The 14,157-nt window shown below is 40.4% G+C and overlaps 3 protein-coding genes across 4 annotated transcripts; 1 reads left to right on the forward strand and 2 right to left on the reverse strand.

Moving 5' to 3' along the window:
• Nucleotides 1-1,308: 1,308 nt before the first annotated feature.
• Nucleotides 1,309-6,012, reverse strand: gatd3l (glutamine amidotransferase class 1 domain containing 3, like). Its single transcript, XM_071534136.1, has 7 exons — nt 5,832-6,012; nt 5,634-5,686; nt 5,422-5,535; nt 5,138-5,269; nt 4,917-5,009; nt 1,675-1,840; nt 1,309-1,547 (listed from the first exon to the last, which is right to left on the reverse strand). Exons 1-7 carry the CDS (start codon nt 5,946-5,948, stop codon nt 1,413-1,415), a joined length of 810 nt encoding a protein of 269 aa, XP_071390237.1. The 5' UTR covers nt 5,949-6,012; the 3' UTR covers nt 1,309-1,412.
• A 756-nt stretch (nt 6,013-6,768) lies between these two features.
• tmem127 (transmembrane protein 127) lies at nt 6,769-9,501 on the reverse strand. The gene is made up of 3 exons (XM_071534106.1): nt 8,724-9,501; nt 8,447-8,611; nt 6,769-8,271 (listed from the first exon to the last, which is right to left on the reverse strand). Exons 1-3 carry the CDS (start codon nt 8,965-8,967, stop codon nt 7,961-7,963), a joined length of 720 nt encoding a protein of 239 aa, XP_071390207.1. The 5' UTR covers nt 8,968-9,501; the 3' UTR covers nt 6,769-7,960.
• Nucleotides 9,502-9,679: 178 nt separating this feature from the next.
• Nucleotides 9,680-14,151, forward strand: ciao1 (cytosolic iron-sulfur assembly component 1). Of its 2 annotated transcripts, none has more exons than XM_071534117.1 (7): nt 9,680-10,071; nt 10,711-10,859; nt 10,953-11,064; nt 11,199-11,287; nt 11,370-11,595; nt 12,251-12,320; nt 13,354-14,151. In XM_071534117.1, exons 1-7 carry the CDS (start codon nt 9,933-9,935, stop codon nt 13,586-13,588), a joined length of 1,020 nt encoding a protein of 339 aa, XP_071390218.1. In that variant the 5' UTR covers nt 9,680-9,932; the 3' UTR covers nt 13,589-14,151. The 2 variants fall into 2 exon arrangements, with proteins under 2 accessions (XP_071390218.1, XP_071390224.1); XM_071534123.1 differs by having other exon boundaries at nt 11,370-11,571.
• Nucleotides 14,152-14,157: the final 6 nt, after the last annotated feature.

Genomic DNA, 14,157 nt, shown 5'->3' on the forward strand with positions numbered 1-14,157 from the left:
TTTTTTTTTACTGCGAGATGACAAAACTTGTACTTTTGTACTTTCCCTGGCAAACTGTTTTACAGTGACCAAGAGAGAATAGAACATCAGCGAATCTTCAATTTTTGTAGCTATACCTTGGAAAGAGTCAACACTTGTATTATATTTACTTAAATAATCCAGCTGGAAATCTTCATATGGAGTGAGCATGCATTTCTAATGATGGTTTTGGATGTTTTGTACAAACTGAAAAATTTTTATATCTTGTCACCTGTTTGCTTTTGTCATTTTTATATGTTTGTAATGAATAAATTGATTTATTCTGAATGTACCTGACTGAGATAATGTCGTGAATTGGAGTCTCTTGAAGCCATTTGCTCTTTAACTAAATAATTTATATCCATATTAATTTCATTACAGAAGTATTTTGTATGGAGTAAAGATTAAAATCACTTACAATTGTAGATAGTTTTGCCTCCTTCCATATTCACCATCAGCCAAGAAAAAGAAATTAGGCCGCTTTACACCTTTAATTCACAATGAATTATGGGAAATCCAAATCAAGAATTTAGTGGTTGTAGGCTGAATAAACTAGCTAACTCAAATAGCTTCTAGTTAGCTAATAGACAATGCCATGTTTCAATAGTGTCAGAATCATCAGTTCTTTGACAGATTTAACATCTCAGTGCTGTGTGTCTCTATCATGGAGTTTGAGTCAAGTTAAAAAATTAATAATGTCTATATGCAAGGCTTATATTAACTTTGAATCGGCCTTTATATGATATAGGTATATTGTTTATGCTTTTCAGTTGTCTTCCTCACAATGTGACCTACTGACATAAGAATGCCACTGGTGACAAGCATCTCAAAATCAAAAAATTGTCCTGCATGAAAATATATTTTTAGACAGTGTAATAGTACTGCTCAACTACGACAAACTGATGCTTCGTGCTCAAATTCATTGCACTGCTGACCTCTAGTGACCAGGTTAGTGTTAGCTTTGATCGATTTAAGATGTGGGCTCCCAGGACTAGTGTGAGTGTTATAGATGTAGTGATTCCCTCCCTGCATGAAGAACTACTTTCTCTAGTCCAGAAAGATGTCTAAACAAGGGGTCAAAGCAGATGGAAAGGGTGTCCTTTTTATAGACTTAAGCCCCTGCCCCTCTAAATGTCAGTGCACGACCCTGCTGTCTGTAATCTTTATCCAAGCTCATTAATACAGCTACATTGGCTCACATACACGTGAAATGTTTGACTATATTAACCAATACTGTTAACTATAAATCTGCCTTCATGAAAAAAATGAGACGACAAGCCATTTGCTCTTTAACTAAAGCGTTTATATGAATATTCATTTTAGAATTCATCACAACACAGAGGTATATTTTGGATGTCAACAGAACCTTCCTCGTCCAGGCTCATCATCTCCTCTTACTTGGTTGACATACGCATGACATGTTTGACCATATTGCCAATACCATCAAAAATATAATGATAGTGGTACTCTGTCTCCCACATGAATGAAGGGGTGCTGATGACTTTGTTCTTCTCGTCCACATAGGCTTCGTGATACAAACAGTCAAGGCCAACACAGGAATTAGCAGTTCAGAACAAATAAATAGACAGTATGCATCATTTCGTGCAGCCTTAGTTAACTAACATCTATAGTAAAAAGAGACATTATAAAGGATATGTATGGCTCACGGACGGTGTGGCGTGCACCCATGCTCTTTATAGCTTGCACCATGTTTGTGTGGGGCCAGTTACCCCAGCGACTGTTCTCATCCCGCTCATAGCCCATGGTCACCTCGATGCCAGGCAGCACACGGCAGGCCAGCACAGGAGCCATACTGGCAAGCCTGGAACAAAGGACAGTAGCAGACAGTCAGTGGAGCTTTTTATTAAGTCAAGATTAGGAGAGAAAGACTGATCAGGGTGTAAGAACATTTGCTGTACCTGTATCAGCCAGGAGAAATGTAAAGCCTGAAGAGTTATGGCTTTCACAGCATGCAGTCAGTTGCGGAAGTATGGCGACAGTGGTGTGATGTTGGTTGTTTTCACTGTATACTTAAACAACTTACATTACTGACCAAAATATGAGTATGAGGCAAAAGTACAGACTGTCAGCAGTTGAGTATGACTACATATTGTCTACAAGTTAAAACATATTAGAGAAATTGCTATTGTTGTGGTCAGCCACCCTCTCCCAACTTGAAAGAACAAATATTCGGAAATTAAACTTAGTCAAGTTAATATTTGATTACTTGCTCTTTGTGAGCAATTGCTCCATAATTTTTGTGACCTATCAACATAACCAGACCCTTGATATCTTCCTGAAAGAGGCTCTTCTGTTGATAAAATGCAAATTCCTACATAACACTACAGTACACCTCAATGGGAGTTCAACAGTAACATTGATTCTTTTGATGCAGTGTAGAATAAATGGGCAACTCTATGATAGGCAAAGGGTGAACTTAATGAGGCAATTTACACATGCACACGGTCTTTTGCAGAACATGAATAAACTCTTTAATCACTGCAAATGTACCTGAACACTGGGCATTGCTGCAACTTCTTAGAGAGAAGTTGTTTGTACATGAATCTACAGAAGCTGATGAAAGCCAAGAATGCTCATCCCATTAACTCTTCAACAAGACATTGCCATAGTAGCCAGCAAGCTTGAATTACATCTGATGTAACAATGATATTTAAAGAAACACAGGTGCTATGATTATACTTGCCTTTTATTGAAGATATCATGCATAAAACATTACAGACCAATAACAACTTGTAGTCTACATAAGACACTAGTGTAATATTTGCTGCACAGCTAAAATTGGCATTAGCATTGCGAGTAGCTGTTCAAAATATCCTGTATAAGGTAGCACCAACGGTGCAGCTTTAATTGTGCCTAAAATTTTTAAATAGAAGTACATATCTAGTATCTGTGCACCATATAGGTCATAACTAATTACTTTTGTTTACAGTGACAGCAGCCTTCTCTGTCACAATAGGTAATTAATCAGCATCCTTAGAAAATACCACTTTGGAGGTTCCACAGGGAATAATTTTAGGATGTATGTTCTTCTCCCCATGCATACTCCCACTTGGCCACATCTGTAAATAAAATGTACCTTTCCACACAGATGATACCCAGTTATATCTTAGCTAACCCAGTGATCCAACTTGCCTTGACACAATGAAAGATTGCCTCACAGATATAATGTTGGATGTCGCAAAGTAAATTACAATTCAGAAAATCAAATCTGAAATTGTTCATTTTGGCCCTTCAAACTCTACAAAAATGTTTTTTTTTGTCAAGATCAAAGTGCAATTCTGCTTCTTTTTACTGAATATGTTCAAAATCAAGCCATTTTTACCACTGTGATCTGAGGAAGGTCAACCATGCTTTTAACTCCTCTTGCTTAGACTGCTGCAAATCTCCCTACTCCTGCCTGAGTCAACTCACATCTTCAGCTGCCAGTTCTAACTGGTGTATTTAGATAACTGAAAAGGATTTGGAAGACCAATTATGCACCTCCCTTGACAATTACAGGCTTAATTCTAAACTGTCTGTCCTGGCCAAAGTGCCCAAATCTCTGATGAGGCAGCAACTCAAGGAATTAAATGTAGTTCTGTGAAGGAGTGACCCAGGTCTCTGTACTTGGCCCTTTCTATCTGCATTGATAATTTAGGCCACGATGTGTCAAAATGTGCCTTCATTCTGATGATATGATCATTTACTGTCCTGGAAACCTTGTAAACACTTCTAAAAAATTTTTAAATCCATTGGATTGAACCCTGACAAAATGAAACTTTGTACTGACCACTTTTAAAGGAAGGCTAGGTCTAAGCCAAAGCTCCACATACCTTTAACCCCATATGGGCCACAGTAGAGATCATAAGTCAGGACCCCAGATTCAAAACTGAAGTTCATCAGACTTTGACCATCTGGGCTCTCAAACAATATATTGACTTACCTGAGGAAGTGACAATCATTTTTTAAACAGTTTGTAATGCACATTTTTACAGGCTTGCTATTATATACTGTTTATATGTTTGTTTTTTTTCTTTTACTTGATACCTCTACTGGTTTTATGTCAGTTTATGGTTATTACTATTCTCTATTTTTATGGTGTTCCTTTAAGATACAATCTGAAATTTATTTAAAGATATAAATTGTGACTATATTTTCGTATGTTCTTTTAGACTGAATTGTAGTTGAAAGCTTTTGAGAATTGTCTTAGTCCATCCTACATCAAAAGGCCTGTTTTATTACAAAATACATGTAATCCTCAGGTTTAGGTGTCACATGCTGTCAATCATTGTAGCATTATTATTATTATTATTATTATTAGTAGTAGTAGTAGTAGTAGTAGTAGTAATAGTAGTTTTAGTAGAGGTATTATCAGTATTATTATTATTAATTGTTATGCATCATTTATTGTTCATAATAACTATAATAATAATAAATGTGGGGGGAAAAGGACACAGTTCTCCAAACTTTTTTAACATGTGAGCAACATCCATTTTGACGTGTAAATCTGTCATTAAAGATGCTGTATCTTTATCTCTATTTATCCATATCAATATATCTATATACTGTATACAGACAGCGCTCACTGTCTGTCTTATTCTTATCTAGCTTAATTCTCTGCTGCTGCGACGACCCGATTTCCCCACTGGGATAATTTAAGCCTCATCTAATTATCTAGTCTAATCTAATTTAATATATGGTCAGAATCAATGGCAGTCTGTGATTTTGCCTCACATTCATGTCTGGATCTAAAATACAAATGTAACGTGAGTGAGTGTACAACCAAAAGAAGTTCAGTTTCACACCGCTGCCCCAATACTTGAACCTCTGATTGCACTTCAGCAGGGATCTGCTGTACCTTTAGACAGAACAGACTGAATATTCAGAGTCATACATACCCAATAGGCTTGCGTGAACGGTGGAAATCTTTAAGGATCTTTTCCACATCATTTTGGAGCTTGCAGTCTTTGCCATCCTTCATAAATGTGGATCTAAAGAGTTGAGAGTTATTTTTACATAAATATACTACTGCTGTTCACTCTATCGTATCATAATCATTATGTATGGAGTTTTCTCTCACAACCTCTAAGTGACTACTTCACATTCCACTATTCCTCACAGATTCTTGGTGATGCCATGGCCTCCAGGAAAGATGACAGCATCAAAGCTGTTGACATCCAGCTTGGACAGGTCCTGCATTTGCATCATTCCCTGTCCATGGCTGAAACGAGCTGACTCCACCATCATGTGCCTATGTAATGGCCAAAAATAATCATAAATACTATCTTGTGGAATTAGTCAAGAAGTTAGACATACAAAACATGCGACATCAAACAACTCACTGGACTGATCTGTAACCTCTTTCCATTTGAAAGTGTACCGATGCGGTCCTAACAGACATACCGGTTGTCTCCGGATGCAGGCTGCTTTTTCATGTGGTCCATCACATGCATCTGCTGCTGATTTGGAGCAAACATCTGGAAGCGTGCGCCGTTACGGCTCAGGTGGTACATAGTGCTGAAGACACAGTTGTGAATTACATCTCTGTGTGTTGCAATGTAATGCTGTGCAATAAACTGAAACTCCTATTCTGAGTCAGCAGGCATGATACTCACTATACTGCCTCATGGACATCAGTCCCATCCCACCAGCCACATCCTGAGAAAACCTGAAGTAAGGGTTGGATACTGTAGGTATCACTTTTACATAGTGGTTCACAAATCAGAATACATAGACAGCCTTTGTCCTCGCTAATAATAATAATGTATTTTCTATCTATTTTGCCTGAGCCTGTATTAATATGTTCCACTTACCACTGCAACATTGGTATTTCCCCAGTTGCCATAGTCACCGTGGTGAACAAAGCAGGCAGGCTGACGAGAAAGAGCAGCCAGTGTTTGTTTTGAAAGCAAGGTCCTGGTTGCCAGCATGATTTCGCTTCAACCTGTCAAAGTGTTGTAAAAGAAATCTGAGTTTATGCCACTAAGCCTTGAAGACGTTTGATGCGTGCGATATTCCTCTCGCTGTGGCTGTATTTATACCGGCAAAAGTGACGCTGCCATAAGCCTTATTTTCTGGGAAGAGCCACTGCTTCCTTGCCTAGACTGACCTATTCCTCTCCTTAACACCTCCTCCCTATTAATACCTTGTTTATTCATCTAATTAACTTAAGTCATTTGGCCACCAAGCAACCTCTCAGCTTTGCAATGTAGTCTAAACATGTACTGATTTAACCCATGAAAGGTCTTGTGGCCCATTTAGAATTTAACTCTTAAAATGGTCTCTTGTTGGAAAAGGTCAGAGAAATAATGGCAAGTATTTGGCTTTAAAAAATAAAATTCAATATAATGTGCTGAGGTAGTTGCCCGTGACTGCTGACCTTTGTGCAACACTCTACATCGATATGTATTTTTTGTGGAAAAAGTGCTGAAAATGCTGTTTATGTTGTATGTAATGTAGCAGTGGAAGTGATGTCTTTGTACAGTATGAGACGTATGCCCTTTAAAGTCTATTAAGTTGTAAGGCTCTTACTTGCTTTAATGCCAGGTTGCGTCTACAATGTCTAGACACCAAACCTGGAAATACCCCAGTCAGACGGAAGTGCCAAAGTCAATGTACTCTCTGCCTGTTGAATCCAAACTGCAGCTCCTGCCCACAGTGCTGCAAGCGATTGTAATTAGTAAGGGCAGATTTCCCATTCCCCAGGTTCAACGTCTGGTCACAGATGACGAATGCGAGGCAAAACTGGGCATTTATTTTTATTATGACCACTCTTATGTATAAACAGTCAACAATATTTACATACTGAAGAAAGTATAGCAACAATTTGAGAAACAAAATGCAGAAATTGCGTAAACAGAACAATATATGACCAAGTAGAATCACAACTTTAAGCCTCGGCTGGCACCTAACTTGAGATGCTCTTGTAGGATTCTGCCAACAGGTTTAAAATTTGACAAATGGGATACTCATGCATAGAAAACACATACTTAACTGTCACACAGGGGGATCACGGGGTACAAATAAGGTTTGTAAATCAAACACTATAACGTGACAAGACCAATTTATGTGGTGAGATTTTGTCTACTAAATGTTGCCCTTATTGTCATTGTGAAACATAGAAAAAACATGTTCCTCTATTTTCTCCACGAGTGCCAACTTTCTTATACTGTAGCAAAAGACACAAAGCATGCCATAATCCAGTACATCCTGTCTCACATTATCTGAAAAATCTGTTTTTTTACCTTGTGTCATCTCAAATACTGTGATTAAATGTGACTAAAACAGTAACAACAGATGTCTACAGTAAAGGAAAGAAAATAAGACACACAGCACTAGGGACAACCAGTTAATAAATAAAGGTCAATTTGATAGAATATAAAAAAGAAATGTCTAAAACAATCTTCTCAGTGTATTTCTACATTGTTGATGTTTCAGTAAAATAAAATCATGTACATGTGGCAAGCATATCAAAAAATCAATTCAAAATGATGCTTAATGATGTTCCATCGACATCCAACCAGGCGCAACACAACTGCTGTGACACAGTGCCGACAGCCCAACTTCAAAATTTGGCATTGATCAGGCTGCGACTTAGACCATTCCATCAATTACTGGCGATGAGCCATGTTGAAACTGCACTTCATATAGTTTAGTTTGCTTTACATGTAAGGACCAAATCCTAAGAGCCATTTACATGCAAATCACTAAAAGCTTCAGTGGTGAAAGAAAGAATCAACTCCCAAATTTCGGCCCACCACTAAAGAAAGCTTTCATGCACCCAAGCACCGACAATCAAGGAAGATGTGCGCTCACTGTGCACATTGTGTTCATTATGGAGAGTATTTGCGAAGATATCCACCTGATAAAGAGTGGGTTTGCTGATGAAGCCACTAGCAGTGCTCATAGAGAAGCGTGTGTTAACAAGGCCAGTCTGGTTACATTAGGGCGTGTAGGCAGGCGGCGGCTGAAACTGATTGGCAATGTCATAATCAGCGGGATATGTCTCGCTGCTCTCCTCCATCTCGGAGAGCAACTCTAAAGCCTGCTCCTCCTCCTCGGTGGGGTAGTGGCGCAGGAGGTTTGCAGCTGTGGCGAGGATAGAGGCTCCGCCAGCGCCAGCCACCAGGTAGAAGCTGATGGCGAATGTGACGTATATGAGGGAACCGTGGTACTTTTTGTGCTGCTGCTGTAGTGACAAAATCAGCTCCGAGGCCCAGTAGCAGAAGCCTATCACCGTGGCACACTGCAGCACTGAGGGCACAAACGGATAAACAGGGAAAACAATCATTTACTAGTTAATTGGCTGATCCAGGAATAGTTCAGATTTAAATCAGTTAGTACAAATGACCTACTTAGAACATCAATGACAAATTACAGTACTTCTCTGCGATTCGTAGTGAAGAGCAGTGATAGGAGAAACTCATACCTGTGAGAATGTGGGCAAACGCATATCTGCGTGTGATCTTGAGAGCAGGGTGCTTGGGTCCAAACACATCTAAAAGGAAAGCAGTCAGGCTGCACAGAATGCCCAGGAAGCAGAAGGCAGCGATCACCCTCAGCAGCAGGATGGTCTGGGGGTTCACACAGTAGTCTAAAACACAGAGGGACAGCAACACAAAGCATTAGAACTAAGCCATTGGATATTGACAGTTTCACAGCTGGTTTTGATGTTTTTTTGCGCTGGGCCTATGGCTGGTTCTCACCATCCAGAAGCTTGGGGTCAATGTACCCCAGGACGTCTGCTACCCCCAGCTCTTGCCTCGGACACGTGCCCCCGTGAACCCGCAGCCAGGCCGGTTCCGCCAGGGCCGTGCACAGCGCCGTGATGGAGAGGGCGCCGGGCAGCGCCGATGCCAGGCTTCGCTCTGGCTGTTTGGGCAGAGAGGTGCCCCCTCTCCTTCTCCGGCCTCCAGGAACGTTGGACCCCGGTGGTGCATACATTGTCATCCAATTTCCTTATCGTCTGTCGTTATGGTGTCCCACTACTGACACTAGTTTCGATTTTAAAACCCCTAAGGCTACAAAGGTCAGCAAACTGACAATAAGCTCCCTCGGTAGCGAATACAAATGTTTGTAGCCGACCCAGCTAGCTAGCCAATGGATGACAGACAGGATGACAGTTATTGTTAATTATAGTAATGTTCCACCGTCGACGTTTTAACTCTAAATTAGCTTCTCAATCGAAACGCGATAGGCAAATGACGGGCGGACAATACAGGACAGATGGCCTTCAGGCCTACTGTGTTGTTGTTAGCGTTGTGAGCTAACGTTTGCTGGTCAAATCTCGTCAACGTTACTCTCATACAAAAATCGACGCACTTAACAGAAACAACTAAAGTAAACTCACATATATAACGAATCTAGCTAACTAACCCTATGATAAAGATCCATCCATTTGGTAGAAAAAATAAAGACAAAACAAAAACAAAAGACAGCTTATGCTGGCTTCCTGTAAAATATGTTCTTCCTTGTTCATGCCATTCTTCTTCGTGGCTTCCACAAGCCACCGTGTAAACGATAGTGGTGAACAGAGCTTCCATCTGCTGGTGATTTCTATAAGGAGACAGCCGCATTGGGAACATGGCGAGCTAACGTTATACTCCCGACCGATAGAGGGTAGTAATATCAAGGTTTTAACGTTACTCATGACTGTCAGAAGTAGAGGCACAGACAGGAAGTTTGTGAAATGTAACTAAACTGGAAAAGTAAGGGATTTAACTCATATTTTGCATGATTTTGTACTTTGTCAGGTGGTGAAAATAGTTTCAGTGTTTTCCTTTGCTTTCTCGCTCGACGTTTTTTTCTGTTTTGGAGATTAGCATTTCGTCTGCGGTTTGGTTGTTGCAGTGCATTGTGGCGCACGATAATTTAGCTACCGTTAGCCAACTGTCAGTTGTAACAGTTAGCTAGATATGAAGGACGCGTTGGCCCTTGTTGAGAGACTGAACGCACACCCAGACTCCCGGTGCTGGTATGCTGCCTGGAACCCGACCGGGACGCTGCTGGCCTCGTGTGGAGGCGACCGGGCCGTCCGGATATGGGGACGAGAAGGTGAGCGGTTCAGCCAAATGTATTGAGTGGAAATATTACAATGCAATGACTGCCTAACTGTGAAGCTACTGCTAGGTCTCTGTTACAATTCTGCATTGACAATTTCTGGCACAGCAAGAATAATGAACCGTTTCCAGTGATGTAACGGTGAAATAACGAGGTGGGTAAACCATGACCTACAGTCTGCGATCACCATAAGGCAAACACCCGCGAAAATCTGTTATATTTTCACAAAAGCAACATTTTTTTCTTTGAAAGACCCTATCCCTATAACCTAGTTACCTCTCCTGTGAATGACCAGAGAAACCAATAGTGTTGATGTCCAATGTTCCTACCATACTTTTGTCAGATGAAATCAGAGACAGTAATCTTTTCTGCCATATCTCATCTAACGTTAAGCTATAACAGTTAGCTATTTTTTTGGATAATTCAACTTCAGTCTGATAATCAAAGTAACAAGTTATTTATTGGATTGGTAACTGTAAAGGTATTACTGAAGATGAAAGAGCAGTTTGTTACTGAAAAACAAAATAAGATTACTGTAATGCATTACCACCCAACAGTAATTGCTAGTTCCTCTGTTATTTGTACAATTACACTTTTGGGACAGCAAGAATAACATAGCTCCCCCCATTTTAGGTGACTCTTGGAAATGCAAGACTGTGCTCCAGGACGGACACCAGCGCACTGTGAGGAAGGTGGCATGGTCTCCCTGTGGGAACTATCTGGCCTCTGCCAGCTTTGATGCGACTACAAGCATCTGGAAGAAGAAGAACAATGATTTTGAGGTCAGATGAGATGTTTAATCTGCAGTGTATTTGTCATTTAATGCTTTACTCTACCTGTTCAGATTTTGCTTATAGTGTAATCTCGTTTTCTAGAGTTTGACTGTGTTGGAAGGACATGAAAATGAGGTCAAGTGTGTGGCCTGGGCACCTTCAGGGAATCTGCTGGCCACATGTAGCCGAGACAAGAGTGTCTGGGTTTGGGAAGGTTAGTGCTAAACTACAGTATGTCGCCACCTCATTCATTCTTTTCATTGACAGCAAGAGAATGGCTGTCTCATTATTTACCAATGCATCCCACAATGTTTATGGAAATGATCTCTTATGTTTTACATTTCACAGTGGATGAGGAGGATGAGTATGAGTGTGTTACCGTCGTGAACTCTCACACGCAAGATGTCAAGCATGTTGTGTGGCACCCAACGCAGGAGGTAGGTTACAGCTTACTCTGTACTCCTTATTGATTCCCCGGTTTTGCCACACTGCTATTCTCTGATCTATGTCTCTCTGTAGCTCCTGGCCTCAGCCAGCTACGACAACAACATTTGTGTTTACAAGGAAGAGGATGATGATTGGGAGTGCAGGGCCACCTTGACGGGGCACACATCCACAGTCTGGAGTCTGTGCTTTGACCCGAGTGGACAGAGACTGGCCTCCTGCAGCGATGACCGCACAGTGAAGATTTGGAAAGAGTCTCCAAATGGAGATGGACAGGGTGAGCTAGTATTCTGCGTGGGCAGCATTAATCCTGTCACGATAATGACAACAAAAGGACGAATGTTGGATTTTTTTGTTGTTTTTTATCAATAATGTCTATGACAAGTAAAAATTCTTAACCATTGTGTTGGAAATAATTTCATATCATTCAGTTTATTGATAAAAATATGAAACACACTATGGAGGAAATTTGGAAAGAACATAGTTTATAATGTCTAATCACATTCACGTATTTACTCTCGAAGACTAGCAAACACAATGCATGCATACCATTGGAGACATGATTTATTATTATCCAATCACAGACATGCATTAATGTACAGAGCGTGGCACCTCCTTGTCCATCTTCCGTCCAAGGTTCCCAAAAATTTCAGACAGCTCTCAGATTGTGAAAGTTTGTTTGCAGCTTCCAGGTCTACAGATGCATTGAGAAACGTGTAGATGTTTTAATTTACACTAATGCAGCGGTGCTAATTCTTCTAATATACAGTTAAAGAGCTGCTGCAGTAGACTATATTGTTATTTTTGTTGACTAAAATTATTTTCTTTTTTAGTCAACTGAATCAGTGATATGACTAAAATCTGACTAAATGAATGTGAGTGTGGATGGGTGATGAGACGGAGACTGGTACAATGTTTTATCTTAACCGTTCCTTTCTGTTCTGCTTGTTTAACAGGAGACGCATCTTGGAAGTGTGTCTGCACTCTGTCAGGTTACCATGGACGCGCAGTGTACGATGTCGCTTGGTAAGACATGTCTCCTCTTGAGAGGATTAACTGATGATTCCCATACATGGGCACAATACACTCTCTCCTTCCGTTTATACATTTGTTCGTTCATCCATCACACACAATGGGCCTCATGCAGCAACATTCTCTTAAATTTCTCTTATATTTTCTCTTAATTTTCTGTTAAGAGAAAAAATAAGAGAAGTCAACTCCAGATGCACCAAACATTTTTAACCATCCAAATCTGCTCTTACCCAGGTGTGCTGAATGATGAATCCCACTTGATCATAAATTGGAGGCGCGTGGCCGATTGTTTGTTATTAGCATAGGTAACACCCCCTAAAAACACCATATAAGGGCAGGTGTTACTCTGGAGAGGTGCTCTTGACAAAATAAGAACAGTGGATACGAACAAAAATAAGAGAAAATTTGTCCGTATATCGCTTCCTGCATGAGGCCCAATGTCTCAGACACCACTGAGAGGATTCTGACGAAACTCAGCAGAATGATGTATCTCACCACTGTGTTCAACACTTAACATTTCACTAATTGGCCCAAGGGGGACGCTACATCATTCGTTTTATTTGTCCATGTGTTATATGCAGTATCTCACCACACCACTGATCAGTAGATGCAACTTGGGGGAATGATGCATTTAAACACTGCATTTTCAAAATTCACTAATTATTGTCATTGTGTCATGCTATATTTCAGACACCAATAATTGGATTTTTACAAAACTTGAGCAAATGATACATTTCACTCGGCACTCCAGCATTTTCAAAATTACATAGAGTGGCCAAAGGGAGGAGCTACCATTACAGGTCAAAACATTTAATGACTGACCATGGGGGGACTGCATCATCTGTGGAGGATGACATGTTAACTGTTGCCTTGTTTCCAACCAGTAGGGATAACCATGTGGTATAATTTTGAGAAAATGGCACTTGGTTCATACAGTACCATGGTGAAAATGTGCCATCTGCACCTGAGTTTATTCCAAGTCACCTAGTTAGATTAACCTGAGACCCTTGCATGTATTTGTGTTCAGGTGTCGGCTAACTGGTGCCCTGGCAACTGCCTGCGGTGATGATGGAGTGCGTGTATTTAAGGAGGATGAGACAGCCAATCCAGACCAGCCGGTATTCTCTCTGGCTGCCCAGGTAGCCAAGGCCCACAGCCAGGATGTCAACTGTGTGGCCTGGCATCCAAAGGAGGCAGGACTCCTGGTCTCCTGCAGTGACAATGGAGAGATGGCTGTCTGGAGGTACCAAGAAGAGGACTGAACACATACGCAACATGACTGGCCTCTCATCAAAGAAAGACAGTATTCATCATTGCAACTCACACTGGGATGTGTGTGGCACTTTAGTTGCCACACATATCAGCACTGTTGGGTAAAAATCTTGTATTTCCCAAATCTCAACTTTTCAGGAAGAAAAACAGCTTTGTTTCCAGATTGACCAGCATGCATTCTTGAGTTTATACGATGGGGTTTTGAAAGGGTTTCATCATTTTTTTTCAACCCATAGAAGAGCACGTAATCTTTCAATTCAAGCTAAAACATGAAAATTGCCAAATTTGGAGTTACAAGGTTTTCACACTGCAATAGAGATATGTTAATATTGTTCATTCATCCTTATACAATAAATGTGCTAGTTGGGTAGGATCATGCTTGATATTAATTATGGTGTATCAGATCATTAACATGTCACCTGTAGGCCCTCAGGTCTGTTTCTAAAATGAATATACTGCCTCAGCAAGTATTGTGCTTGGTGCATCTATGTTTTTATAACAATATAATTGAGAATTTTCTGCCATTTCATGATAAATGTTTAAAGACTTTACATTAAAT

Source organism: Centroberyx affinis, unplaced genomic scaffold, assembly GCF_046629955.1.
Source record: "Centroberyx affinis isolate AG114_WGS23_722 - 3 ecotype Tasmania unplaced genomic scaffold, CSIRO-AGI_Caff_v1 ptg000168l_1, whole genome shotgun sequence".
Classification (NCBI taxonomy): Eukaryota; Metazoa; Chordata; class Actinopteri; order Beryciformes; family Berycidae; genus Centroberyx; species Centroberyx affinis.

Bases quoted from the DNA above. Each gene is read 5' to 3' on its own strand.
- gatd3l (XM_071534136.1), bottom strand. From the start codon at position 5,948: ATGCTGGCAACCAGGACCTTGCTTTCAAAACAAACACTGGCTGCTCTT. The intron at 5,536-5,633 runs GTGAGTATCATG...CTGTGTCTTCAG, and splicing joins GATGTCCATGAGGCAGTATA to CACTATGTACCACCTGAGCC. The intron at 5,010-5,137 runs GTGAGGAATAGT...TCAACTCTTTAG, and splicing joins CATGGCATCACCAAGAATCT to ATCCACATTTATGAAGGATG.
- tmem127 (XM_071534106.1), bottom strand. From the start codon at position 8,967: ATGACAATGTATGCACCACCGGGGTCCAACGTTCCTGGAGGCCGGAGA. The intron at 8,612-8,723 runs GTGAGAACCAGC...TCTGTGTTTTAG, and splicing joins TGACCCCAAGCTTCTGGATG to ACTACTGTGTGAACCCCCAG. The intron at 8,272-8,446 runs GTATGAGTTTCT...TTGTGCCCTCAG, and splicing joins GTTTGCCCACATTCTCACAG to TGCTGCAGTGTGCCACGGTG.
- ciao1 (XM_071534117.1), top strand. From the start codon at position 9,933: ATGAAGGACGCGTTGGCCCTTGTTGAGAGACTGAACGCACACCCAGAC. The intron at 10,072-10,710 runs GTGAGCGGTTCA...CCCCCATTTTAG, and splicing joins CCGGATATGGGGACGAGAAG to GTGACTCTTGGAAATGCAAG. The intron at 11,065-11,198 runs GTTAGTGCTAAA...TACATTTCACAG, and splicing joins GAGTGTCTGGGTTTGGGAAG to TGGATGAGGAGGATGAGTAT.